Source organism: Bacillus rossius, chromosome 2 (genome assembly GCF_032445375.1).
Source record: "Bacillus rossius redtenbacheri isolate Brsri chromosome 2, Brsri_v3, whole genome shotgun sequence".
Lineage (NCBI taxonomy): Eukaryota > Metazoa > Arthropoda > Insecta > Phasmatodea > Bacillidae > Bacillus > Bacillus rossius.
The window spans coordinates 50,602,716-50,629,291 of record NC_086331.1 but is presented as its reverse complement, the minus strand read 5'-3'; the positions used below and the strand labels follow the sequence as shown (position 1 = coordinate 50,629,291).

At 35.0% G+C, this 26,576-nt stretch overlaps 1 protein-coding gene across 6 annotated transcripts in view; it reads right to left on the bottom strand.

Moving 5' to 3' along the window:
* Nucleotides 1–26,576, bottom strand: part of LOC134529278 (5'-AMP-activated protein kinase catalytic subunit alpha-2) — a 230,411-nt gene that overhangs the window by 121,485 nt on the left and 82,350 nt on the right. For all 6 annotated transcript variants that reach the window (XR_010074522.1, XM_063363175.1, XM_063363177.1 and 3 more), the window contains exon 10: nucleotides 13,728–13,798. Coding sequence is in view for 5 of the 6 variants with exons in the window: in XM_063363175.1 (XP_063219245.1) it covers nucleotides 13,728–13,798 (71 nt within the window). In the remaining variant the exon portion in view is untranslated. The remainder of the gene's footprint in view (nucleotides 1–13,727; nucleotides 13,799–26,576) is intronic.

Below are 26,576 nucleotides of genomic sequence, written 5' to 3'. Positions count from 1 at the left end.
GACCCCCTTGTTTGGCTAACTGTATCCCACTGCACATCTGTTGTTTACAGAAGTTGAAACAGACTTTGTGGTGTCGTGCCCGACTTTTTTTTTTGCCTGCGGAGATTTCGTGTTAACTGAAATTTACAGACGTGCTATTCAAGACTGGGGCAGTAAAATTAACATCGCGCTAAATGAATCTGCGCAATCTGAAGACGTGCTAAGTGAGGGATAGGTGTACTCTAAAATGGAAGATTGTGGGCTTGAATACACCTACTTACACAAAATATTTTAAAGTCTTTAAACTATTTTAATAAACCTAGCATAAGGTCTAATAAGACGATTTTTACTATACTAGTACGCAAAACTGAAAAATCGCTCTAGTAGCGTACTTCACAATCAGTGAAATAGCGTACTGTTTTGTGGTAGAAGATGTGCCGCCAATTAGCATTTTTTGGCACAATTTTTAATTTGAATTTTGAACCATAATTTTAGCAGTAATTTTATAACTAAAACTTGAACTTTTTCTGTTCTCTACACACTCCCACTCAATCTTTGTCAGGCTAGTCTCCCCAATCCATTCCCAGCAAGAGATCTGATTTTTGCAGAGTCTTTGCGAGCCAGCATGTGTGCTGGTCTTATCCCCGCTTTGATGTACGACCATCGCCTGTAATTCTCCCTGTAGCCATAACAAGACTGCTATGCCCTGCAAGCTATCAGAGCAGCCCGTTTCTTAGAGCCAGCCTTATGCAAGCAATTTCTGACATGATCACGAGTTGTTTATTCAACGACCCGTCACGTCTCCGGCCTCTGTAGAGCTAATTTCCCACCGTCGTGCACTTTTCCTCCCCCCCCCCCCCCTCCCTCACCAGCTTTACCTGGGAACACTGCCCATAGAACTGACCGGCCACTAACCCCGGCCTAAGTCAAGGACAGCCATCGGTCTCCAAAAGTACCGCCTCTGCCCTCTAGCAGAGGATTTGTGAGTTATTTCCCCTGGGTGTTTGAAACGCCAGCTAAACACCTGCCCCCTGGCGACTCACGCCACAAACTGTGCCCTGTAATTCTTCTGCAAGCCACCAGAGCGCTGCACAAGTCTCTTCCATAAGCCCCATGCTTTCAAAAGAGCCTCGTGCGATAAATGCACTAGTCGATCTCGTCTTGTTTCGGCCACCCCTCATAGGTCGCGCTGCCATCGGCCACTAACACCAACGTCGAGATATAGAAGTCAGTATTTCTCGACCACCCCCTAGGAAATCTTCGGAACCTTTCGGTCCGGAAGACAAAGTCCCCCCCCTTTCTTTCGAAAGCAAGCACCTGTTTTAATTAAGATTCGCTGCCGCCACGCAGAGAATTCGCGCCGCGCATTCAGACTGACCACTTTGCATCCCCAGCCAGCTCACAGCAAGACTTCACTTCTGCCGTCATTCATACGAGAATGTAGTCGTCTCGTAAAAGGATGTTTTCCTTAAGTATTTTTTAGACCTTAATTAGTCAGTCTGTGGTTACTATGTAGAGATTTTTATGTTGCTAAATTCTAATTTCTATCAATGATGAGTGCGTTCACATCAACCACGCTTGTTCGAGACGGTCTTTGCTGACCGGAAGGTTCTGAGTGCTACGAGCTACACCCTGTTTTAGTGAGTTTCGACAACCTTTCCCTTCCCTGACCATCACAGTTTTTGGGAGCATTTTTGCTCGTTTAATGACTGTCTGTGAACCAGGTCAAATCATGTTCGATTTGGCTTGTTCACAGACAGGGTTCAAGAGCCGGAGCAAGCATGGCAACCGCATGCTTTTTTCCCGTCCTCGGATCCAGGACTGCTATGGCGCCCTGGTACTTCAACTCCAGCGTGAGACTTCATCTTAGGCCACGTAGTTCCAAACATCGTATTTCCAAATTCTCCGTTAGACCTCCAGCGTGCCAAAATGTGATAATTACAGAACTTTTATTACACAACGTATTATCATCCTGGGATTGTTTATTCTTATTGTTGATCGTTGATTCTTATTGTTAATTGTTTATTTTTATTGTTATCTATGGTGGAAGGCCTCTCGTAATATTTACCCTACTAACCAATATTAAACGAATTTGTGTATTAGCCACCATTGTCATGACTAACGAATAATGCATTACTCAAATTATGTATGTCAAGGAACTAACTTCTTTATCATGTTTATTGTTATAATGTTTTGTAGGCTCTGTTTCCAGTAACTATAAAAGTAAAATAAATAGGTGCACAGATATAGACGAAATTGCATTTGTTATTTATGTATTTTAAACTAAAAGATCCACCAGTCTCCCAAAGTTTTTCCAAGGAAACATTTACATCACACCAGTGTAGAGAGAGTGTGTAACAAAGACGAAGATGACCGATTATAGCCAACTAGCTCCCGTTCATAGACATCTTGCATGGCGGTCACAGCTGAACATATCTAAAGGAGCACGATGGTGGAGCCGCAGCCGATAAGAAATAACATTGTGCCAGAATCGGCATTCATACACTACTGTTATTCAAACTGTTCAACAAATGGAGAGGGCTGTAGTCTGGGTCGTTACAAAAATATGTTTACATCAAAGGAATGCTGAAAACTAAGTTTTCAAGAAGAACCACTGAAGTATGGCAAGCCAAATTACTAATTTTGTTTTAAAGTATTGTTAATATTTATCAAGTTTTCATTGCTTATTGTCACAGTGCTTATTGTAGTGCAGTCAAGTTTTAATTTTGGGAAATCCAGTTTTCAGACTCTGGGTGCGTTACTCTGTTTGCCGGGCGGGTGGCGTGAACTAGAATCAAGAGCATGGCAACAGGAGTTTTATGGGGGCAGGCACTGTTAGGTAGCACAAATTATGGAACTAAACACTGGATATAAATTTCAAGTCAAATAGAAGTTATTATTGATGTAGTCATATTGCCTGGGTATTGTTATCAAGTAGGTAAAACCATGTAACATTGTAGAATCTCTGCTCTCTCAATGTTTATAAGGATATTTTCATTGATGACAAAACTTCAATAAGTACTATAATATTTGGTTATTTCATTATCTCATAGTATGTTTAAAATGTGTTTGAGGTTGGGTGACCCAATTTATTAATTGTGTATTTCATTTATTACTGTCCTGAATCATTCTAGGGAACTTTTGTTTTTAAATGAAGATGTGGAAGTAAATATTTACACCTTTCGTAGCTGTTGGCTATGTTTGTGTGTGTATTCATGGATTTTTCTAAAGTTTATTTAAAGTTTTTTTGCTACTTTGTATAACAATTTATTCTGAAACATATGCATAAGTTTTCCAGTAACTCCAGTGAGAGTGAGAGTGAGTGAGTGTGTGTGTGTGTGTGAGTGTGTGAGTGTGTGAGTGTGTGTGTGTGTGTGTGTGTGTGTGTGTGAGAGAGAGAGAGAGAGAGAGAGAGAGAGAAGCAAGTGTTTCTTTTAGCATGTGAAAGATGGACAAAGAATATTATCACGAAAGTTTTGTGAGTGAGTGTGTTATATGTGTGTGTATGTGTGTGTGTTTGTGTCTGTGTGTGTCTGTGTCTGTGTGTCTGTGTGTGTGTGCGTGCGCGCGGGTGCGTGTGCGAAAGTGTGCGCGCATTTGTGTGCGAAAGCGTGCGTGCATGTGTGTGCGAAAGCGGGCGCGCATGTGTGTGCGAAAGCGTGCGCACATGTGTGTGCGAACGCGTGCGCGTGTGTGTGCGAACGCGTGCGCGTGTGTGTGCGAATGCGTGCACGTGTGTGTGCAAATGTGTGTGCGTGTGTGCGAACGTGTGAACGCATGCGTGTGCGTGTGTGTATTGCTACGATAGCTGGAATGGCGTGCTGACTGCGCTTATCTGTGGGGAAACCCGCTGCGACTGTAATGCCCCCCCCCCCCCCCCCCTGCCCTCTTTGAGCACTATTTCAAATAGTCTTGACGCCTTACTGTCTCATCTGGTACATTCTGCCTATTCCGAGAGCACCGCCGTGAGAAGTGGTGTACCTAGGACATTACTGTTCTCACAGCTTCAATTCTTAAATCAGGGATTCTGATGACGCAAAACTACAGAGGGCTAATAGACCTTTCTAGGGCGGAACATCCCAGGTATTTAAGATGACTCTGACCTCCGGAAGTGATAGAGGTTGGTGGTGACACCGGCGAGCAAGTGCGATAATGGTGAGAGTAGTGAAGTATAGAGTGTGAGTGACCCGTTGGCGAACGATAGCAGGTGACAGCAACGAGCTTCGTATGTGAAGATCGTAGCATTGGGGACAAAAGAAACTAGGATGGTGTTATGTATGCAGTGGATAAGTAAGTAGTGTAAATCAATATGTTGGGACCAAGGTGTGTGGTAAAAAATAAGCAGTTGAGAAAGCCAATGTCGAGCAGAGCTCCAATGGGAAGAGTAAAAAGTGGACATACCGAGGTGTGATCAATCTGTGGACAGACATTTAGAATTTTAGATTGTTATAATTTAACTAATAGTGTAATTATTAGTTAGTAAATAAAAACTGTAGTTAATTAATTGGGCTATCCTTTCCGGACCTGTTTCCCCACTTGTAACTATATCCCGATATCTCAATCTCTTCCTACCTATATATTCATCAATCTTTTTACCTCGCTATCACTTTATCTCTATCATTCTCTATATATCTATTTTTTACCTATCTCTCACAATTTTCCTCTCCATCCATGAATAGTAAGAGATACAGATAAAGAATAGGGTGATACAGAAAGATAGTAAGAGATATGGATAAAGAATAATGAGATAGAGAAAGATAGAGATGAATAATTATCAAGGTGAAAATATTGAGGAATATAAAGGGAGAGATTGAGAGATCGGGAGATAAAAAGTGTGATAGAGAGTTTTATATATCTATACTAATATTATAAAGCTGAAGAGTTTGTTTGTTTGTTTGTTTGTTTTAATGCGCTAATCTCAGGAACCACTGGTCCAATTTGAAAAATTCTTTCAGTGTTGGATAGTACATTTATCGAGGAAGGCTATATGCTATATTATATTATCAATAACATTAGGGATCCTTACTAAAAGTCCAATTTAGAATCAAATGTGTTGGAGGGGGTTAGATACAACATGCAGTACACATACGAAGTGTGTGTTGACAATGCCGCAGGCGCTAGAAGTTTATTTCCTATTGCCTATTAACATTGTTGCCACGCACTAGATGCCTTATCATTCTTAATTTTCCCATACAAGTAAAAAACACCCGTGTGATATTAACAATGAAGCAATCAGTACCTCATAAGAGTTCAATTAGTATTTAAATACTTTTTATCACTTTAAATTGCAAACCTAAACTATTGTTTTTTTTCCTCTCTCTGTGTTTAATTTCTTTTCTTTTCTTTTACTAGAATTATTTTTATTATTTTAAATTAATTTTCATTTTTCGGACCATCAATAATTTTCCTCTCCTGTTACAATTCTGACAAGGACTTTTGTGTGTTTGTGTGTGTGTGTGTGAGTGTATATATATATATATATATATAAAAGCAAAATACCACTCACTGACTCACTCATCACGAGTAGGCTTCTGCGAATCTAGGATTTTTGTCTCGAATCGAATCACGAATCGAATCTTTAAAGATTCCCGAACCTCGAATCTTTTTCGAATCATGAGAATTTTTTCCCTGCTGAAGTTTGACACTTGACTGAGAAGTTTTTTCAGCTAGGTATTCAGTATATTCAGTTACATGGCATCTTGGAATTTGAATAATAAGACACGTTGTTGTACCTAGAGGGGCAGGTCAGACATTCAATAATTCAATGTATTGCATATTTGCATGAATTTTACATAAAAACAAAATACTTATATACTTTGAAACCACATTAACGTTTAAGTTTAAATGTAAACAATTTACAGATTTTAACATCCAGTATAAATATTGATATTTTAGTTAAGCGAAATTAACTAACAATGATACCAGCAATTACTCATTAAAACATTAATATTTTGTTTTAATTTTTATTCATGGTGCACAGAAAAGGTCAAAATATTATGTTGCTGCGCACTTCTAGTCAACAAAAAAATTAAATAACCACGATATTCGGTAAAGTAGATATTTACTTGTTGGAGTTTTGATGTTCTTCTTGCAATGTTTGCACATTGCTGTTTTTTCATCCACAACTTCATAGTGTTTCCACAGAGCCTTGTTCAATTTTCATTTGGTTTTTGACTCAATCTCTGGCTGGATGCTGCCGCTCTGTACCGATTTAGGCTCAGAGGTACTTTGGTCTTCCATTCAGGGTGTCCACAGTTATTACTTTCGTACTAGATCTTGTACTTTTATAACTTTTTTAGTGGTTTAGTACAGATTTAGTACATGTTTCTTTAATATAATAATATTATTGTAACTCCAATATGTTTTATTATTAAGCGTAATTATTTTTAACAAACTATGGAATGTATGCGTGTGTGGTGTGATATTTAAGTTCGAGCATTGCAATGTCATAGTAACTTCCTAAATTGTTAAAAACCATAACAAATTATAATTTAGTACTGTTTTTATAATCTAGTACGTTTTTCACGCCTAAGTTGGTACGAAATATTTTTTCCTTGTGGACACCCTGCTTCCATTGCAATCTGTCCTGTATCCATGTCCAATAAAGTAAAAAACAATGGCCACGGCAGACGGTAAACTGCTAGGGTAGACAAGCGTGGCCGAGCCAACGTAAAAAATAATTAAGTGGATTCTGGTTGTCCTGAAATTGAGTAAAAGTGAATAACGTGAATTACTAACGCATTAGAGTATATTAACATTCAATAGTATCGGTTTTATGTAGCAGTAAATGTTTCGTCACTACAAAACACTGCGCAAAAAGATAGTTTACGAGTCCGCATTCTGTTGTACGCTAAGACAAATTTAGCATAATGTACCATAACTATGTTGCCTTTTGTCAACGGGAGTCGTGTCTGTTGGACGCTGTTACATACGATACCTGTAGTACACCCGGAGTATTGGGGTATCAGTAGCCTACAACTCACGTAGTTTCGGTTCCCTACCACGTTCGTGCAATTCGGATTTCTCTCAAAAATTGAAATAAAAAAAAAATCAAAGGGTTAGGTAAGGTTAGGTCAGTCACAACATGCTTGAACTTCTGATTTAGCGGCTGAAGTGGCGTTAATACCAAAACGCAAAATTTCGGAAATCTTCGGAAATTCTTGCAGGGAACTGAAACTTCGTGAGTTGTAGGCTTCCCATTGGGGTATGTGTACCATAGCTATGGCATTCGTGTACAAGAATATCGCACGCTACTTTAATCACATGATGCTGATGAAGCTCAGCTGTTCACGTATGCGCATTACTAAGGGCCGGTATTATGACCTCCGGCTAAATCTTCAGGTTAGCTAGCCCTCGGGTTAGGCTAGCCTCCGGTTAATGAACGAGGGGTGTATTATGACCCATACTTAGCCTGCGGTTGGCTAACCGGAACCTGACGAAGCGTGTTGTGTAATAATGGGTGTGTTGGTAATGAAATAAACCAGAATTTGGTAACTTTTGTTGCAAGACAGTTTTTTTTTCTAGTAGAATGTTAGTCAGCTGTTTGTTTGTATTATGATTCGGAATGTTTACAGCTGCAGTAAAGAAATATGCCGCGAATAACTTTATCTTGCAACAGATATAATTAAATTAACCAAAAACTACTTTGACGTCAAACATGCTTTGTATTAAACCATAAAATTACAATTTACGATTCAAAACCGTGTGTTTTCAACTTTACTCTTGTATTGAAACTCATGATTTTGATAGGTTATATATTAAGCCAAAACTAACGAAGTAATTCTATACAAACAAATAAATACGGATGACATTTTTGCTAGAGAACACTTATTTCTTTCATAAATTTCTTTCATAATCAAATAATATAGACCCTGTTTCGGGAAAATACTTGTAGATTTTCATTTCACTGGTGTAGGTTTCATTTTTGTACTAATAGTTTCGTATCACGTATCCAAATTTATCCGATCCTGATGGAATTAGTTTGTGGTATAGGATGATTGCTGTTTTAATTTAGTAGGTCGAGAGATCCTAGACATATTCACTGGGGAAATAATTATGATTGTAAAATGTACCTATACGAAATAAATACATTTTTACAAGACCTGACATAATTTGTTTGTATCGTGATATGTTAGGTATTATGAGTTATGTAGAGGATTTTTCAACATTCTAAATTAAAACAGCAAGTCTAATGTAAAACAAGAACAACATATAAAGGGTCATGCCGATAGGATCAAGGGATAAACTTGGATACGGGAAACAGAATAATTCCAGTGCTGTTTTCGTTTTGTAATTGCGTGACAGGTAGATAATAAGTACCTAAAGGTTTGTAAGATAGGGAATAGATAATTGGGTAACATTTATTTTCACATTCAATTGTATTCATTGAATTAGAACCACGTCTGAAGTCGTATGAAGTGCATTTCATTCCCGGCATATGTCCACTGTATTACGAATAAAAATTCACAGATACAACTTCCACGAAAACACACATTTTATAGGTAATAATAACCCCCGTTTTGCAATTTTAAAATTCACTTATTTACACATATTCTTAAGCAGGAACATTTAAGTTTATATACATTACATACGTTTATGAACCTCGTGATCAATTAAAGTCAAATAATAATACACGACTCGACGAGAATAGAAAAGCGTGACTACACTTTCATGCCACCTAATTTTTAGTAAAACTTTGACAAATACGGCGAAGCATTTTATATTTAGTAATAAATTATTCCATCGCATCCTGCAAATATTCAATAGAATTCCTCAAATAGTCATCATCACTATCAACAACTAACCTCGCCTGATACATCGCCATTTTATTTTCTGTCGCTTAGCCTCCGGTTAAGGAGCTAACGGCCGGTTCATCCACCCGCTAGGTTAGCCGGAACTTTAACTGGAAGGTAGACGTTAACAGGGTGTCATAAAACCAAAATAAGAGCTAGCCAGCGGTTAAATTTTAGCCGGAACTTTAGCCGGGGGTCATAAAACCGGCCCATAGTCTTGCATCTCCAAATACAGTAGACTCCCGATTATCCAGGGTAATGGGTCCATGGAAAACCAAAAAACACGGTTAAAGCAAAGTCGAAAAACACAGTAATCAAAATTGTTTTGTCTTAACTATCTAGACAAACACTGCAGCACTCTACTTAATTCGTTTCAAGAAAACAGCGTTATTCAAATAAGTAACTTTTTTCTTCATAAGATAGTTTTGTTAATCAAAATAATTCGTTTTACAATTTTATAATTTAAAAAAATCTCGTACCGCATTGTTTACATAAGAGGTTTTGGTCTTGGTCGTAACATTCCTAAGTAGGCGCTAAAAAGATTTCAGACTTATTAAATGATGTCATAATTATGGGAGTTATATTTTAGTTCTTTTAAGATTTTAAAAACTAATAAACGTAATGTTTTCTATTATTAGAAAGATTATTTAACCTGTTAACGTAATTCCCGTCTGTTTCCTAAATGCGTGTCCGCCATGATTCGTCATCATCACTAACGCATCCTGGTGGGCGCGATGCAAACTATCTCTGGCTTTTGTTTCCAGAGCTGCTGTTGACATGCGGGATAATGTATACACACTGGCGTCGTCGGAAATAAATACGCTATGATGGAAATGAATAGCTATTACTGAAAGAGCAAAATAATGTTGGTTGATTCGTCACATTATTAATTCGTTGCATTGAATTTAATGCCACACAAGTGCCTTTGTCAGTGTGTACGCACGGAAATTATGTTTGTGTTTATGGTTTATGTAAGTGAAATATGGCACGAACCTTTTCAAACTAAGATTCGATTCGTCGAACCACACGAGATTCGATTCGAGATTCGACATTCTCGAAGCTTCGCAGAACCTTAATCACGAGATCTCTAAAACTATACACCCGATTGACTTGAAATTTAGCATAGTTACTCATTTTGTGATGTAGACGCTCACTAAGAACGGATTCTGCGGAAATCCGATCCCAAGGGGAGTTTCGGGGGCGTAATATATCAAAATTTCCAGTTTTTGGTAGGAAATCACCATGGCAACGGCTGTTGCTTTGTTGATGCTTCATTCGTCTCTATGGCAACGACTATCTCATTGTTAGTGCAGGCCTCATCACCGTTGAAATTTTGCAGGTACTTTAAATATCAAAAATTGCCCTTTTTTTCAAGTATATATATATTTTACAGACTTGAAACTTCACAGTAATGTTCCTTATGTTATGCAGGATGACATTTTCCGAAAATTAGATCCCATGGGTGGTTAAAACCAGGCAACAGTGGGTACTTTGTCTGCGTGAGAACAGGAATTTGCATTGTTCATGCCTTCTGCATCTCCATGGCAACGGGAATTGCGCGGCAGTGGCGTACCCACAAGGAGGGGCATGTATAATGAGCGGCGCAAGAGTGATCTGCCTGTAGACTGCCGTAGCGAAGTACGGGTACATCAGTTGTACGTTGCGTGCACGAGTCTGAAAACCATCGGTGCTATTCATTTTCTCTCCGGTACATTATACAGCATTGTAATAAATTTTCACTGAATTTTTTTTTATTTACCATTACTGTAAATGGGAGATGTGGCTTAATTTTTTTCCATTAGTATAGCAGTGCGAAGCCGGGTCGGGCAGCTAGTATATATATATAAAATTAGGAGGATAGAGATAAAGAGGTATAGAGAGTGATATATATTTAAAGGGAGAGGAAGACCGACAGAAAAGTCAAAATACCACAGTGTAAAGAAGTTGCCAGTAACTCTGGAATATTTTCTGTTTGTTAAATGTAAGGTGATTGGCTAATTTTTAACAGCACGTGTGTAATTGGTTGTTAAGTTAGGTTAAGATATATATTTAAAGGGAGAGGAAGACCGACAAAAAAGTCAAAATACCACAGTGTAAAGAAGTTGCCAGTAACTCTGGAATATTTTCTGTTTGTTAAATGTAAGGTGCTTGGCTAATTTTTAACAGCACGTGTGTAATTGGTTGTTAAGTTAGGTTAAGATATATTGTCACGTGGCTCAAAATTATCATTAATTTATTTAATTATTTTATTTGTTGGAAATACAATTTTAAATTATTTTCTCTAGTTCGGGACTTGGTTTCCCTCACGCTCAGATAATGTAACACCTTTGTTGAAATTTGGGTCTCCGCGGGGCTGAAATAGTGCGAGTCTTGCACGTATTTGTCTGGGAACGCAGGCGTGACCGCATTCAGCCAGGCCAGCTGACACGTTGTTTGCTGCAGTTCTAGAGAAACGCAGCGCAGACTTGTTTACCGTTTCTTTTGAGACCAGCTGGGAATGAGGTTGTGCGCACTTGCAGTGCGCAGGCAGTGTCACAATCTGGTGGCCGGTTTTCTGACTACGTGAACATCCCGGCGTAGGCAGCGCGCGGCCGGCTTGTTGTAATAACTTTACGTGTTTGGAAAACACAGGAAAACTTCCCGTCAGGATGTTTTCCCCATAGGGGTTTTGCGGCCAAGCAAATGGTTTAAAAGAGATGTAAAATGCTTTCGCGGGGCTGTAATCCTGTGGAAGGCTGTTATGCTGCCCGGCCGTGCGGCGACGTGGTAATGGTTAGGTGAGTGAAATCGAAATGGCGTCTGCGTAATGCCGGAGTCTTAGCCTTCCGCAACTTCATGTTTCTTCGTAGTTAACTTTAAAATTCTCGTTTAGTGTATTAGTTGCTCTCTTAAATAATTTGTTTTAAAAACTTTGTGTTATTAAGGGTGTATGTCCCGTTCCAGGTCATGATTTTAGATTTATATTAATCACTGATCAACTTTTAGACATTTTCAATCTTTTAACTTTCACGAAATGAAAAATATATATAGTTGCATACTTTTTGCATAATTAGCTGCCAAAGTTACATTTTTAACCTTTTTGGGTTGTACAAATAAGGAGAATTTAATTTATTGCAGAACTGAAACTTTTTAGGATTAACTGCAATGCCACTGGCTACTTCAAGAAATGGTTTGCATTTCTATCACAAAAACTCATTTAATGTTTCTTGGCTGTCAAGATCATAAAAATTTTGAGAATTTTTAAATGTCAGATAAAATTAATTAATATTTTCTGAAAGAAATGCAAACCATTTCTTGAAGTAGCCAGTGGCATTGCAGTTAATCCTAAAAAGTTTCAGTTCTGCAATAAATTTAATTCTCCTTATTTGTACAACCCAAAAAGGTTAAAAATGTAACTTTGGCAGCTAATTATGCCAAAAGTATGCAACTATATATATTTTTCATTTCGTGAAAGTTAAACGATTGAAAATGTCTAAAAGTTGATCAGTGATTAATATAAATCTAAAATCATGACCTGGAACGGGACATACGCCCTTAACGTGTAAGGAGTTGAGCACTACAGTTTCCTTTTTATTTTCAAGTATAAACTCGGTAATTTGTTTGTATCACGATCCTTGTCTTTTCATGTTTATGATGACGTTATAGACTTAAACTAAATAATTTTTAAAGTCCTTTTCGAGGTAGTGAATGTTCTTGATAATTTTTATAATGAAGTTGTGGAAGAACTAATGACGTTTAGCATCACTAGGTGGCCTGGGAGAAATGATAAGAATAAATAATGTTAATGTGTTAGTTCTAATAATGGAATCATAATCTGAATGTTAGTTAGTAAGTTATTTCTTTATGGGCATTTAAGGATTCTAGAGGACGTGGAAGGTGCCACCTCATTTGTCAATGCTAATTATTTAATGGTTATCAATACATTTTATGTGTTATATTGTTTTTAGGTTTATCTTATTTTTCTCAGTATCCTGATTTTCTATTCTTGTATAAGAATACACCTACTCAGAAGATTCCAGGTATTGAAAATCTCTATGGCTCGTTAATGTTTTGATTTTATAATTTATCAATTTATCTGAGCTACATTTTTTAAGACGAGAACCTCCGCCTTTTAAAGTGAGACGTGACAATATATTTAAAGGGAGAGGAAGACCGACATAAAAGTCAAAATACCACAGTGTAAAGAAGTTGCCAGTAACTCTGGAATATTTTCTGTTTGTTAAATGAAAGATGATTGGCTCATTTTTAACAGCATGTGTGTAATTGGTTGTTAAGTTGGGTTAAGTCATATGGGCAAGTTCCTTCTCACGGAAAAGGTCGATCATGTAAGTCATTTGTTGTTAATTATAGAGAAAGGTTGTGCTGGGTGATGATTAATCAATACTAATGATGGCGCAGCAGCAAGCTTTTGCAAGTTTTCCAAAGGATCTTAGTGTTCTTTGGTCGTACCACTGATAGGCAAAGAATACAGGAATCTCTTTGGTTAATAATAATATTTTTCAGTTTTCAGTACCAGTCAACAGTTAATTGTTTTAGAGTGAAAAAATAATATTAATGTGGTGGTGTTTTGTGAAGAGTATGAAACTGTGTCTTGCTAAGGTATGGTCACCATAAAATCCAGTCCAAGAATTTAACATCAATATTAAGATCTAATGACATACTATCTGCACTGCCTATGAAATTTCTTAAAGTTTATTTAAGTACTGTACAGTGCCAGACCATTGGTAGCCAGTGAAGTCATACCCATTACAACCACATAAGTACAATAAGTATACCAGTTAATGAATTCTGTGTGTGACTTATCTTAGATTTTTAATCAATTCAAACCAGGTCACACACATAGCAATAAAAAATACAGTGAATGGCACCAATGTCACTTAAAACCTGTCCATTTAGCATGCCTACATAGTTGTTGCAGTAGCTAACACTAACATTCGATGTCCCAGTTGTACTTACAAAATTTAATATCTTCATGGCTCGATACACCTCATTCATTATGTCATGTGGCTTGCTTTGGGAACGAATACCTGAAATTAAAATATAAGAATGAGAAATATAAAGTTCAGGGAAAACATTTCATTTCAGACAGAAAACTCTTCACTCATTACGGTAAATTTAAAATCATGTTTCTTCATGGCCATTATAGTTAAAAGCTAAAATAATTTAAATTCTGGGAATTTCAATTCACATCAAGGTACTACCATGTAGAATATGTGGCCAAAAATGTAACAAATTAAAGCTTTACTCTAATTCATATGCCTTAAAAGTGCTATAAACAAGATAAACAGCTGCCTTTCATGTGACACTGGAGAAAGTGTGCCATATTACATTAGACATAGACCTTAAGCAATTCACATAAACATGATATATATTTCCCAATTACTTCATTATGTAGTAACATCAACAAGACAAATACATAACTTTTATTGTAGCTAAGGTACCACAAACTAGAAACCAAACAGCTGTTAATGTGTCATTTGGCAGACCACAAATCCTACAAACATCTGTCATTCATTCCTACTGAAGTATGTGCTATTCATATGCCATGATAATACCACAAACTGAACACACACAATGCATTTGAAATTTACATCCCACTAGAATACCAGAATTGCAGAACCAGAACTGCAATTCATATGTAGCAGAAAGCCTACAGCAACAACCAGAAACATACCTGCCATTCATATACCACAGGAGTGCCATGAATGCAGGTAGAGTACAACAAACCTATCATTCATATACCGCTCAAGTAAGAAATAAGGGTTAACCATGACACTTTTAGTAAGAGAGGTAGGTGTAAGCGGGCAATGTGTTTTCATTTAGGAGCAATGTCTCTGCCAAGCTTTTGCTGGCCGCACAGCACTAAAATCAATTAAAATATGTACCTACCAAACTATGGAATGGAATCATATTTTACGTCACACAGTTAGTTACGTGCAATTAGGATCTCCGTAATTACAGTTGGTTGTGAGCCACATTTGATACCAACTTGGTGATCATAACTTGAGTCTTCCTATAAGGTGGTTTATAACTCTAGACCATTTTCACATAAACATGATGCCTCAGTATTCACAGCGACCAAAGACTGATTAAGTACACCCTCTTTCAGTTTTGTGTAGGTTAAGTACTAAAATCTGTTAAATGCTGACCGTTTACAATAAGTGTGTGGTTACCGATTTTTTAAAACAACAACCAACAGTATTTATTAATGCTTAAAAAAATTATTTATCTTTTTTCAAGTCAATATTCATCTAAGTCTACATAAACTAAACAAAAAATAATCAGAAAAATGTATGCATACTAAAAAAAAATAAAGTTGATAATTTCAACGAAAACCACTGAAAAAAATAAGTTATTAATAAATATACCTTAAAATATATAATGTATGAGGAGTTAGCTTCAGTGCTTTTGGAAGCCTGTTTTCATTAAGAATTTGATAACATAGACATCAAGGAAATAGCACGAAAGTTCATCTCAAGTTATTTAGGAAGTTATTGATTGTTCTGAAGATTTTAAAGTAAATATTTAGGCCTAGTCAGGAGCTGTATTCTACAATATGCAGTTTTAATCAGATAGAGTGAACATGATTTACTAGGCTTTAATTAATTATTTCAGTTTGGTCTATTTCATAATTTGTCACAGTTTTTCTATGTAGGTTGGTTTCTTCTTTCATATAGTTCCTATCAATATTTTATATAATTTCCAGTTTTTAAACATAAAATACTTGCTGTGGTACCCTATGGTATGGGTTGGATTTCAGTTTCATCATACAGCGTTCATAACACACAGTTTTCCATATTTACCTATATCACTATAAAAATAACTTATATACATAGTATTTCCACCATATAGTTGTAGGAAAAATAATTTTTTTTAGATTTATCTGATTATAAAATTTAACTTAAATAATAATGCAAATGTAAAGTTTATTGAAACTTCAAAACCTAGACAGTAAGCTAATCCCTAATATCCCTACTGCAGCCCGTGACCCTGTGCATTAACTTTGTAAATGAATTTGAATAGCTGTTCCCTAAGGTACTGAGCTTTTTTTTGGGATAAAATATACAGTTTGTTTTAGTCAAACATATTGGCTATCTCATTAAAGTCTGTTAAATAGTAAAGAAGTGATTGAGTAACAAGCGTCCAGACTTTCAAATTCTCTTGTTTATAAAGTATTATAATGTGTTAGGCTAAACCAGTATATATGCTACATCTATTCTAAATGTATTTAAATTTGTTCAGTAGAAAAACATCACTAAGTTTTATATATTAATAAAATGTACATAGTAGGGTTGAACCCAAAATATTTGCAAGTGGGAAACGTAGCTGACATTGCAGTGAACCGGGGGGCTCACCAATGTTACTCTCACCAATGCATTCCATCACTACTCCATCCACATCACTTCACCCCTCATTGTCACTAATGACCTCCATGTCTACGAGACATTGAGTCTTAATTAATTCACTGTACATAGTAAAATCCTACTATCCATGGTAATCGAGGAGGCAAGGGCATGGATAATTCAAAATTGCTGATAGTTCAAAATCTCAAACAGTATAAAATAACTTATCATTAAAAATTGTTGATAATCCACTTTACTATAGGTAGTGACTTCTTACAAAAATGTTGTTCAATGATTAAAAATTGTTGATAATCCACTTTTACTATAGGTAGTGATTTCTTACAAAAATTTTGTTCAATTTTTTAGTGAAATAATTATTTTAAAAATGTTTTCTTACTTTGCAAACATTGATACATATAATTTACAACCCCTCTTCAAAAAAGGAAGCTAAAACACAGAGTCATTCTGAATTTTAAGTTAGCAGACAGCCCAAAGTATATTTACAATGGTAGGTAGTTGGGTCGGTACATTGGGTCGGTCGTTTGGTTAGTTGATTACATTAAGTTTGGTTAGGTTAGCTGCATAGTTAAAAAAAAAAAAAAAAAAAAAAACATTATTTCATAACTTAAATATTTTAATAAACTTTTCCATGTAATTATTGAAGCTGACTTAACCAACATTTCACTTTACAATTATTTGTCTAATTTTCCAGGAGTTGTTACAGGATGTGAAAATTTTTTTGTGGGATTCTAATATTCAGATTAATTAATTCTAATATTCAGATTCAATATTCATATTTGATTCAAACTAAAAAAGTTATGTTCACACAATATATAGCAATCTCCCAAATATTTTGTCCAAAATCTCTGTAACATAACATAGATTTTGGTAACTTGTGGTGCTTCACTGAATAAATCTAAACAGCTGCAGTCGGTAGCCATTTCACATTCATAACACTGTTTTCCTGCATCAGAGTAAATATGTTGTCACTCACACTAATCCAAAAATTAAATATTTACTGCCTAATATCTCTATAGATGTATTTTTATAATAAGTTTTTTTACATGAAATATTGATAAATTTAACAGTACGCTTGTAGCAAGAATAAAGAGAGCTGAAAAATATAACTTGCAGTCTTCAACACAGTACAGAAAATGCTATGTGTTTTATTGCATAATGGTCGCACATTTTATGCTAAAATCAAATTTGAAAAGTAGAGGTGCAACTTTTATGCGAGAAAAGTATTTTTGTTAGAGTTAAATTTTTCATACATACAAAACACGTTAAAAAACAGAGTACCTATACAAAAATATGCCAAATAATTTAAAAGTCATGCAAAAAAAATATTACATTCAACTTATAGAAAAACTAAAATCATGGCCTGAATGTTAGCCAGAACTAACATAGTGTACCCATAACTATCGTTGTAGTCCACACTAACCATGAGTGTGGGCTATCAAAAGTAGTTTACTCGACACGAGAAGAGTGCACGCATTGCATGCAGTCGGCAAGCTATCAATATTGATATTCGACTATGTGCAAGCACTCTATGAGGGCATCAACGTAACCAAACATGAATGATGTCAACTGGCACCGGCTACATTTTTATATGAACTACACAGCAGCAATGTTTTAAAATGTCTTTTAAGGAAATTTATACACTGGACAACTTTGTATTTCTGTTAATTAAATAAGTAAGCCATAATATTCCAATGAATAATGGATTTCAACTTTACAATAACGTAAATCTTAAGGAGAAAATGGCAAGACCCAAATATTTCACCGTATTGGAACGGAAAATGTATCGTGCAGGTACATCTTAAATGAGTTTTACTGTAATCGTACTTACTGTATTTTCCCATTATAACTACCACACTGCCTGACAAAAAATTGATAACCAATTGTTGATGCATGGTTCTTTGTCTTGTGATCTTTGGCCAGGAGGTCATGTTTACTACCTACACAAAGTGCTCGGAATCTAACAGCAGGACACAAAACATCATGCAACTTTTATGTAAGAATTTTTTTTCTTCAAATTTGGATGTCCTAAAATACAGTGCGACGATTATGAAATAAAACATGGTAAGTTTTACAGAAAACAAGATGGCACTATAGTTTTAAATAATTACTCTCTTGAATAAACATTTATTAGACACTAAAAATATGGACACAAAATCTATTTTTTGAAGTTTGATGCGAGGCTTATACTAAACAACCAAAATTACATGGTACAAGGCTTAGTTGATGACGCAACTTATTCATGTACTTACAGTATACTTGCAGTCTTGTTATTTATGTTTACATGCAAATAAGATATTTTTTAGATCCCATTTACATGTCATTAAATGTAATTCAAAACTTTCCCTCAAATTACATCATAGAGATTACTTTCTTCTCGCTATTTAAGTCTAATATATAACGTAAAACTCTTTAAGATATTCTCGTACAATACAATTTCCCATCAAATACAATCAAATGCATAAGTCCCACAATTTTCGCCATAAGTTGTATCAGGGTTCATACACAAATTGAAAAAAAATTTTCAAGGACAATTCCAGGACATTTAACAGTTTTTCAAACATAACAATTGTTATTTGATACTATGTTGTAATCGATAAAATGGCAAGCACTTAATTCAAAGATAAACACTAATAATAATAAAAATTCTGTTTTACAATATTTTTCCAGGATTCTAACAAAACAATAGTTTTTAGACAGTTTTTCAATCTCTTCACTTAACTTTGCTACTTTGGCTGCCGATTCAAATGATTTTTTCCTGCATGCGTTGGACTTTGAAAGAAGAGTGAAATCATTTCTTTTCTCAGCAAGTAATGCCATTGAATCAGCTTCTTTATTAATTTAATCTCAATCTGCAGCTTCTTCTTCTCCAGTTCTTGGACAGTTTCTAACATGTGTGACCTCTTTCTACTACTTTCCTCTCTAGATGTTTGTTTCTTCTGTTCATCCAAGAAGTGCTGATAGCGCATTCTCGATGATCTAGCATTTGCCAACAGTTCTTTACTGAAAATAACATCACTTACTTTTTATTTTTAAATTCATCGTACACAATCCTCATTGCTACTAGAGTTTTTTGTGTTAAATTTTCCACAAGCATTTCTCTGTTGACAGAGAAACCATGTTCTACAGATGCTTGGCCATAAGACAGAGTCTAAATAAGTTTAAATACTTTCCACAAATCTGCATACTGTTTGTTGTCCAGGAAATATTTACAAAAAAAAGAATCTAACCTTTGAGTATTTCTAACAAAGTTTGTAAACTGTGAAGGATCTGGTGACACTTCTCTGAGGAACAACTTGAACTGTAGTAAAGCTGCATCACACACACCTGTACTGATCAGTTTTCTATTTTCAATCTGCTGAAGCAACTTTTTAAATGTTTCAGTGCTTTCAGTTTCATTGCATAGTAGAGTTCTAGGGTCAAGACACCTGGAAAATATCACTACAGGATATTTCAATGGATTTTTATCTTGAATTCTTTTAACCAATACTTTAAATAACTGTAGACATTCAGATTTGAACACTAAAACATCCTTGTCTGTGACTTTCTTTAGTGTAACACACATACAGTAGAACCCTGTTATAATGTTCCTGCATATAATGTTTTCCTGCTTATAATGTCATATTTTTAAAGTCCCAATATTTCACCCATAAGGACAATGTATTTATTTCCTGCATATAACGTTCATTAATAGTGTAATTTCCTGCTTATAATGTTTGCTTTCTAACATTCAATAAATGGGGCCAAAATGTTTTAAAACCAAATTATTCCAACATGATAAAAAGTTTCCTTAATGTTTGTTTATGTTTACAATCACTGCCATACAATACATGAAGATTGTTAAAATACAATTTTATGCAATATACTGAAGGTACTCAATGTTCATAGTTACGTGTCAGTTGGCACCCTTAGTCAACTATTCTCTTCCTTGCCATTCCAGTGGGTATTCAGATGCACATACATATTCCTACGATATTTAAGTGGCCAACCATTGAGCAAGGGCATAATTATAAGTGTTTTCTATTGCTTACAAATAATTTTTTTTTTCATTCATACGTAGGAATCCCAAAATTAAACATTTTCAGGTGGCGAAGGAGTAGACATTCTCACTCTTAATGTTGTCATCATGAATCGTGAAACAATTTTACATAAAATGTGGCAGTGTATCTTTAAAGACAAACAAAATTTAACCAGGAAACAAGACGAAGTTGAAAAATTGTTGGCTTGTTTCAGAAAATTCATGTATCAAGTATACTATCTTTGGTTTTAACATTAAAGTTGTTTACATAGCTTGGTGAGTCCATTGGTACAAAGCTCAAACATTGTTTTCCTGCTTATAATGTTTTTTTCTTGTGCTCCCTTGAAAAACATTATAACAGAGTTCTACTGTAATCAGTTTTCTTCTCGCTGCAAAACCAGTTGCGATACTCTTCGTAAACACTGTGTTATCCTTGCTATTAGGATCAAGTGCACACAAATCTACATCATTGTTTGCCTTATCCAAAATTTCCTTCTTTATGAATAATGACATTAGTCCATACAACAATTATATTGTGTCAGAAGCTTGGAAAGGAATCATGGGAGAATCAGTCAGGTAGCACTTGAGGTATGGTTGTATCTGACTTCCAATAAAGGAAAAGAAAGACAGTTTGGCAACCATCAGTGGATCTTTAGTAGCCTTCTGAACAGTCTGAAAAGACTTGGTACACAGAGCAGATTTGGGTTTACCTTTGTAAGAATCGACAAATGCTGTAACTTGTGGCAAAATAGCAATAGCCCATTCTGAAACAACAACATCCTCCACCCACCTAGTTGAACAAAACTTTAATGGAAACAACTGAGTTTTTTCATTATTCTGTACAGTCACTTCTTCTTGCAGGCGAATCTTTGAATATTTGCCACAAACATCGCAAAATACTGGCAATATCCCAACCTGTTTCCTCCACTGCAACCTGAAAAGCTCTATGTACAGTGTGCACACTACATGTACCAACATCAATTAGCAGTGGATAGTCCAGATATTGGTCTTTCCTTTGGCAATTATAATCTTTGTAAGCTTTCAAATTCACATTAGGTCCATCCATATCAATTTGCACTATATACATAGAGTTTACCTCTTCCATTCCTTTTTCTAAAGCATTCCTTACATCATCGGCTCTAGTATTCCCAAGAAACTGTGAACCAATATACCTTGTGCACACTAGCTGAGAGCTTACATCCCAGAATCTAATGATAATATCCAGTTGATCTCGTTGGAGAACTTTATTAACACTTCCAGCAAAACACACCACAAAGAATTCTGACTTACGAACACAGTGAACAAGCCTATCCTTGATGTATGGAGCTATACCACAACACAACAAATAGGCATTCTTGTCTGCTCCACAAGAATATTTTACTGCAATATTACTGTCTGGGAACATAGCAGCAAAGAGTATATTGTTGTCTTTGCAAGAGTTGAATGACATGTGTTTCATTACAACATTAAGTGTCCACAAAATCTCTGCTTTGAGTGTGGATTCAGCAAGAACATGATTCGATAAAGTATTCGGTTCTTTTTTTGACACATCACAAATTGGCTCACTATGAATGCAATTTTGAGATGAACTTGCAACAGCATTTTCCTTTACTATGGATGCATTGGGAATTTTAAAATAATCCCCTACTGACTTAGTTGTATGTAATACTTCAATCATTTTTACATGTTTTCCTGATTTCATATGACTCTGTAATGCTGATGCACCCATATTTGCAATATCAACATTCTTTTTACATAGTTTACAGAAAACCACATTTCGATCTGTTTTATTCACTTCTAACCAATGTTTATATTTGGGGTCTGACAACCATTCTATCCTGAAACTACACTTTCTAGCAGAGGCACTCATATTTAATAAACTCACGCCAAGAAAATCTGGTGAAAATATTAAAGCTGCAGAGAAACACTACCAGTAAAAATCACTTAAACATTTTTGCGGTTAATTAAGCAACGGCTTATCAACATATTTACATTTGTTAAAAATCACATAAATGCAAAGATACAAAGTTCCACTTAAATATAAACAACTTAAACGTCACTTTGATTCATTTTAATTACATAAATAAAAGTCCGCCGGTGTAAGCCATTTTACGCCAGTCATCACAGCCATTTTTTTTTTGTTGCTGTGGCCTATGGATAACACTACCAGCCAGTAACTCAAATTCATGACTAAAATTAACATGTCACCGAGTACAACTTTGGGACGTAATTTCGGAGAACATAAGAATATTACTTACTATATCGGGCCGAATGTGAAAGTAAATAAAGATTAAATCATTTACGTAGAGGATGCGGCGTATATAAGCACTTTTTTTAATACCTTCGGATCCATGAGAAAGAAAAAGGAAAATATCAACTTGAAAGCTTTGCAGCTGTAAATATATTTTTATGATTTGTGACAAGAAGGAAACTGTGATTTTTTTTTGCTAAGAGTATTACTGACAAATTAATATAAAAGTTAGAATTATGTACAGATCTGACTATAAGTAAATAATAATTTCCTCATTTTAATAGCATTAAAAATGTTTTTACTAGTATCTCTGTATTAATATATAATGTTCATATTAATTTTGATCATTAACTTTGGCAAACCACAAAAAAAAATCACATTGGTGAAAACACCGAAATGAAAAAAAAACAGCTTTAAAGTGCAAGTTCGTGTATAATGCCTTTTTTGTTTATAGATGAACGTCTACTTCACGACATGTTATCTATGAATTTATGTTTGTTTACAATACATGCTGCACGGACGGAAAATTTACTTCAGTTAAATTAAATTTAAGTTATTTAATCAGTGTTTTACTGTAACACAGAGTGTGCTAAATAAAATTTCAAGGATACCGATAAAATTTCCAGGACAATTTAGAATTATTTGAAAATTCCAGGATATTTCCAGTACTGGAAACAGTTGTTTTGAAATTCCAGGTTTTCCAGGACATGTATGAACCCTGAATTGATGTACACTATTCCTCATGTTGAAGTTGCCCAAAATCTTAGTTTGCTGTATAAAGCTGTTTTTTTTTAACATTGAATTCCATTATTTGTTAGGAAATTATAGCTTACTTATTTAATTAACAGGAATCAGAAATTCTCTAATGTGTAAATTGTCTTTCTGACACATTTTTGATTATCTGTTCCATCACCGCTATGTAGCGCGTATGAAAATGTAGCCAGCACTGGTTGGCATCATGTTTGATTTGGTTGATGCCTGTATAAAGTAGTCGAGCAAGTATTCAAGTATCAATATTAATAGCTAGCAGATTGCATTTAGCGCACACGCTCTCTCTCGTGCTGAGTGAACTATATTTGATAGTTTGCACTCTTTTGTGGTTAGTGTGTACTATGAAATTCGTTATCAGAACACTACATTAGTTCTGTTCCTCATTTGGGTCAATATTTTTGTGATCAATTTATTCTAAGTTGATACAATATAATATTTTTGTTTTGTATTATTTGTTTACTAGTTATATAGAGTGAACTAAAATTTATTTATATATTTATTTAAATCTGTAACATGCCCACCAACATTCATAAGACTTTAAAGGTGGGCACGACTCATAAGGACAAATCAATGCAAAGGTATGGATTCCCGCCACCATCAGTACCATAGCAGGCAGAACATCCTCAGATGGCCAACACATGAGGGCAAGAGAACCACACATTAGCAGTGATAACAACAGATACAAACACTAAGACAGTAAATAAAGAAACCAAATACACAAAATAACATGATAATTGCTTATTCCTAATTGCAATATGAACTTAAAGATAAGTATGTTATACAAAATAAAATAACTATAATATTAAAGAACTAAGTGATTAAAAATAAGAAAGACAGTAATTGCATAATTAAGAATGATGCATGGCAAAAAGGTAATTAAAAGTATGATCAAAGTATCTTAAAATGTAATGTCAAGTTTATTAAAATTAGAAATTAATCTATAAATTATATAATTCCTGTAATTGTATGACCATAATGTAGTTGTCAAATGACTATGGAATTCTATTCTGTGTTACCAATATACTTGATTAAGTTTACGCCAAAATTGAAAATTTGATTTATATCAGTCTGAAATAATAAACTAATACACAAAAAGAGTTAATGGTTCTACAAATTTTAAGATCAGCGAACAATAACCCCTGTGGAATGACTAAGAACATATGACTACTTGTCTATGAATATGTATAAAATTAAAGGAGAGAGGGTACTGCCTTGTTGTACACCACAGCTGGCTAAAGAAAGGTTATAATTACAGTTGTTAATAGAAACAAAAAATGATCTAAGACTAAGATAGCGGGCAAACAAGTTTACAAAACTAACACCAAGAACAAAATTAGATAATTTGTTAAATTGGAGTTGCTTGGCTTCTGGGTTGTAGCCACGTCGAAGGTCGACATTGCAGTTGCCATCATCAGGGAGCAGTTACCTACTGAGGTTATTGCAAATTCTCCTGCCTTTTATTACTCTCGCCTGAGATGAGAGTGTTTTCTGATTGGCTGCAGCTGTGTGCCAATCAGAGCCTTCCTTTCTTCTGGTTGGTCTGTTTGTTTGGCCAATCGGAGCTGGGCTTCTGAGATTGGCTGGGAGTGCTGGCCAAGCAGTGGCCTCTTCTCTTCTGGTTGTCTGGGCTGTTTGGCCAACCAAAGGTGATCTGTCTGTTGTTGGATTCAGAACTAAGTTTTGAGGATTTCTGAATAGTGGGTCCCATATTCTGCTTAATTTTTATCCATCCTCTCAATTTATGTTCGATGGGTGTTTTAATATTTCTACTGATTCTTGAATGTATCTTTTATTGTATTGTGGGATGTTGGCTATGGTGTGGAACTGGTAAAATTCAATGCTGTGTCTAGTTTCCAATGAGTGTTCTGCTATAGCTGATATGGCAAAGTATATTTAGGACAAACTGGCAGGTGAATAATAACAAGGGTTAAAGAAAATATCAGGGACTATAAACATGAAAACCAACGCTTTAGTTCAATTGATTTTATCAAGTTTCATAAATATTTTGAATCATTTCCGATACTGTGAGAAATATGAATAATAGTACATATTATTATTTCTTTTGTAAAGTTTATGAAAAAGCTTCTTCGCTTTAAAAGTGCTTGTCTAAATATCTGGAGAGTTAGCATGGGTAATTAGAAGTCTTTTTAGTAATCACTGGAATGAAAACATTGATATTGTTACATAAACATGAAGTTAACTGTTCAACTAGATAGTTCACATCAGATAATTTATAAAATTTGGACCAATCATGATTTATAGAGTTATACAGGCCAAAGGTCATTTTTGTCATTCTTAAAGATAGTTGCTGTAGTGTTCATACAAGGGAAACTGTCCAATGTAATTTTCATCAATAAAGCAGAATGATAGATCTCTTCTTTGGTGAATGCTTTTCCTGCATTAACCAATAAACACTTAGAATTTTAATATTTCTTTGATGTGTAAATTCTCTTTCAAAAATTTTTCAAACAGCTCAATCTTTTTGTATGTTTTTCTACTACCTCATAATACAAGTATGAATTAATCTATTCAATAATAAATAATTTTTTTTTTGTTATTTATGTGATGTATTTTGGGCATGGCTTGACGATTGATGGAATATTAGTAGGCTAGGATACCGTACATTTTTATTTAATGTACGTAAATTTAAAGTATTTTTTGAAGAAGGAATAAATACAGGAAATTAGGTATATACAGTAAAACCCTCTAAAGACGTTTTTCAAGGCACTGGATAATAAAAATGTATTAACAGGGAAAACTTCTTAAAAAGGAAATATTAAAGATCAGTCACTACATAAAAAAATCATTAAAATGACATACTTAAGTAAAGCTCTGTTTGTTCAGGTTTCTCTTTTAAAATTCAACCATTTGAGAGGATTCCATTACCACAAATATTTGTTGTAGGTTAAAAGCCTCGCATTACTTTTAAATAGGGATGGGGCGAATCCTGATTTCCTCGAATCCGAATCCTAACTCGAATCCTCGACTGGAATTGCCGAATCTCGAACCCAAACCCGAATCTTTTAATAGATGATGTCCACATATCTAATGTAAGTGAGATGTATTCTGCTTGCACTAAAAGTCCCTTGACTTTATCACATGTAGTTTGGTACATTTCTGGTAAGTGTATATAAAGACAACAATTTTTTCTTGAGAAATTTCAGTTTTAGTACAGATTAGCGGTTAGAATTTTTTCTATAAATAAGCTAGAGGTCTGCGAGCCTAAGAATTTTACTTCGAGCCGAGCTCGAGCTTTTGTGGTACAGTTACACTTTTGGGAAATTATTTTTATCTTAAACTTAGTATCATGTTTGAATAAAGTATTAAAATGAAGTGGGCTTATTAATTTTGGGTAACTATTTACAGAGTGTGTTTACATTTTGCACTGCTAGAAAAAAAATAAC